We start from the raw sequence: 3,686 nt of genomic DNA on the forward strand, positions 1-3,686 counted from the left end.
ATTGCAAATACATTATTTTTCTCATCCCATCCCTCAGTCATTGACAGGAATTTTGTAGGCCACCATGCTGTTTACTTTGTGGATTGTAGTAGTGAATGAACGAAGACGAACTTCCTCAGAATTGGTAATGAACTGTGGTCCTGATTCTTCCCACTTTTCAGGTACAACCAAATCTTTATCTGTATAAATCAGCAGATCAAATGAACCTAAATTGGAGATAAAAATACATCAAAGTATATTACTTCTGAAAATATCAACCAACCTTCCCTGTCTCTGTTTTCAACCATCTAGAGTATTAGGTTAGAGTGGGTTTGGTCTCTAAATATTAACCTTTTTTCCCTCAATGAAACTATATTTTAATACAGAATATATTACATTCTGCTAGTTTGACTTAGGAAAAGCTGCAGGTTCTTTTCCTTTCTAAAGAGGAAACCATTAAATATAACAACAAATGTTACTGTCCCATTGGAAAAAAATGATTGCAAACCATAGGAGAGACAACAAGCACACTGGCTTGTTCACTGTGCTATCCTCGTACCCAGGCTGTCTGGTATATAGTAGGCATTCGGTAAATATTTGATGAACGAAGGACTATGATTAAAGAGCAAAACACAGTAACAACTATGATCTTAATTATATAATAAAAATGAACAGAAAATCACAAAAAGGATTATCAGAATGAGTATTATGAATGTTTTCATTTTTTTCAGCATTTCCCAATTTTCTAGAATGCACATATATTACTTTTGTTTTATAATGCTCTCACAATTATATTACAAGAAAAAAAATAAAAGGTCATTCGTCTTTCCCCCATGAAGTTAAATAAATGAGAGATCTTATAAATACTTACAAGAAACTTCCAGCAGTGGCAAAAATGTTACTGTTGCTGTGATCTGTCTTATCACAGAACGAATTTCATCTTGGATAGCTTTCTGAGATTTTTCTCTGGGTGCACTTCAAAGAAACCATACCAATTAATAATGTTTAAAAACCAAACCAGAAACCAGGTTCCAGAAGCAAAAGTACATTTAATTAAGAGCAACAACTACAGTTCGGAGTTTTCAGATAACTATGCTTATGGCAGCATTTACTCACGACTGCTGAGTCCATACTAACTCATTGTGGCTCCACAGGGCAGGGTAGAACTGTCCCAATGAGCTTCTCATGCTGTAACTCTTTAACAGGAGCAGAAAGCCCTATTTTTCTCCAAGGATAATGGTAGATACCAGCCTTTTCGATCCAGGAATCTTGAACCTTCAGACTCTTAGGGACTTTTTATTCATGATTTAGAAGTTTTGGACACTAAAGGAAGTATAGCAGGGCTACTTTGTAAGCAGGATGAGAATAGGAAATCCCTTAAAGTACACTTGGTTAAAGGGCCATTAAGTATAGCTTGAATAGTTTTGCTTTTCCATTGCCATCAAGTGAAATCCAATTCATTGCTAACTGTTTGGGTTTCTGAGGTTGTAAATGTTATAGGAACAGACAGTTTCAACCTTCTCCCTTTGAGCAGTTGGGTTAGAACTGCGGACTACACTCACTTGCAGGGCTCCTAGCACCATAAACACTCAAGCTTAGACTTCAATGAAGTTCAGTGATATAGATCACGGGAAATTGTGGTAGAAAGACTATCTGTACAAATCAACGATATGTCAAAATGAACAAAATTCTTTTCCCAAGGAAATTGAAAATAAAATTAAGTTCATATTAGAAAAAAATTTATCCAATTTATATGACAGTAGTTCCATATATTCAGAACTTATCTAGTAATAAAAATAAGGTTTGAAAACGAGACAGTAAAATTAATTTCATACTTGCCTGTCATCTTTTGCAGTCTTGTCACACTCAATATCAAACTGCCATCTTTCAAGGACTTCACCACTTTCAATATTTGAGATGACCACCACCAGCTTCTGAACCGAACATTTGTACAACCAATCTGTAACACACAACAAAGTATCTTTGATGGCACACTGCACTGCAAAACAACTCTTCTTTTCTGAAGTTTCCCTTCTTATCCGTGGCAAAGTCCTACCAACTTAACACTCTTCCACCTCTTAGGAAATCTGTCTCATTGATAATTTAGCTTATTTTAAATTCTCAATATGTGTACCTAGCACTGAGATGTAGTGCATGCTGTTTTCATCCTCAATTAAGCTAAAACTAAAGGAGATGGGCATTAGTCTAATCAACACATCAACAACTGTGAAATTACAACTGTGAAAAATACCCTAATGATACCTGCTACAAGAGCAGTTAGAGGACTTCCAGGATGATGGCAACGGAGTGACACATACCAGAGTGACTCCGTAGAATCCAGCCCAGGAGAGTTGCTTAGAGAGAAATTCAACACTGCTGGACTACAGGAGGAGCAACATAAAGAAAAGTAGGCACAAGGTTTTGAGGGGCTGGGGGCTTTTGGCTTACGTCAGTGGAGGCCGGCTAGGGATTGACCTTAGCCCCGCCACTGTCTGAGCCAGAGCGGGGACCATTTGGAGCCCATAAGGGGGTTTATTCTCAACACAGCCAGTTTGTCGTTGCCTGCCTCAGGGCAGGGATGAAACGCTTGCAGCTCCATTGGCAGGGATTGGGGTTCAGCTACATTATTACTTTTGTTTCAATCTTTTCTCTCTATCCCCCCACAGTCTTGGTGGGCTGCGCAGGGGCTTTTTCTTAACACAGCCCGTTTGCCACCGCGCCCTCATGGCAGGGACTAAACCCTTGCAGCGGACAGGCAAGGATTGGGGCTCAGCTACATTGTTACTTTTGTTTCCTTCTCTTCTATATATTCCCACAGTCTAAGCAGGCTTACTTAAAATTTTTTTTCTCCTATTGTCTCTTTCCTGTTCTTTCACACTCTACTGCTGACCTCCATACCACTCCCCTTAGCCTAGGGCAATTATACCAGCTCCACACCCAGCTAGGTGAGCTCCACCCTGTGCAGTATAGCATGAGGCTGGGGAAAAGCCCTGCTGACCTCCACCAGGGGGATACTCTGCCCAATTTCAAACCAGGGAATTCCTGCCTGTGTGCCTGGGGGCCTAAGGCAGTTCAGCCAATGCACCTCAATGTTCCAAGCTGTGGCAGGAACCTCTGCCCAACCTCCGCAACACCAAAGCAGGCAACCCATCAGCCTTACAGCCATCAGCCCCAAGGACTTCAACGAACAAAGGAGAAACAAAAGGCAATGGCAGAAGATGTCCTGAACATAACAACATACATAGAAGAAGCAGACATTGAGCTGCCACAGAAAGAAATTTTCAGGATGCTTGGAGTCATACAGGATATGAGGGAAACAATACAGAAAAAGGATGAAATGATAGAGGAGATAAAGGCCATACGCCAAAGGAAAATACAGAAGCTTAGGGAGGAGATAACAACAACCAGTAGCAGAAACACGGACCTCGAGAATCGACTGGAGGAAGCAGAGAACCACATCAGTGACTTGGAGGACAGCCAAGCAGACTTTAACAAACGCAAACAAAAATCCAGTCAGATCATCAGAGAAGCTGAAGAAAACCTAAGAGCTCTGTCTGATGCTATGAAATGGAACAACATTGAAATTATTGGCTTACCAGAGGAAGACACAACAAAGAAGTCATCTGCAACAATAGTGAGAGAATTCTTGGAGGAAAAGTTCCCCAGCTTAATGAATGAAAACCAGGAAACCATTCAGGAGGCTGAAA

At 40.4% G+C, this 3,686-nt stretch overlaps 1 protein-coding gene across 1 annotated transcript in view; it reads right to left on the bottom strand.

The window, feature by feature from the left end:
* Positions 1-25: 25 nt before the first annotated feature.
* The window catches only part of MAD2L1 (mitotic arrest deficient 2 like 1), a 12,466-nt gene continuing 8,805 nt past the window's right edge, over positions 26-3,686 (bottom strand). Inside the window, exons 3-5 of the mRNA XM_004716483.3 lie at positions 1,819-1,939; positions 851-954; positions 26-206 (exon numbers count right to left, since the gene is read on the bottom strand). Of these exons, the coding sequence (XP_004716540.1) occupies positions 34-206; positions 851-954; positions 1,819-1,939 (398 nt within the window). The 3' untranslated portion in view covers positions 26-33. The remainder of the gene's footprint in view (positions 207-850; positions 955-1,818; positions 1,940-3,686) is intronic.

Source organism: Echinops telfairi, unplaced genomic scaffold, assembly GCF_000313985.2.
Source record: "Echinops telfairi isolate 266 unplaced genomic scaffold, ASM31398v2 ScPeMD7_33;HRSCAF=127, whole genome shotgun sequence".
NCBI lineage: Eukaryota > Metazoa > Chordata > Mammalia > Afrosoricida > Tenrecidae > Echinops > Echinops telfairi.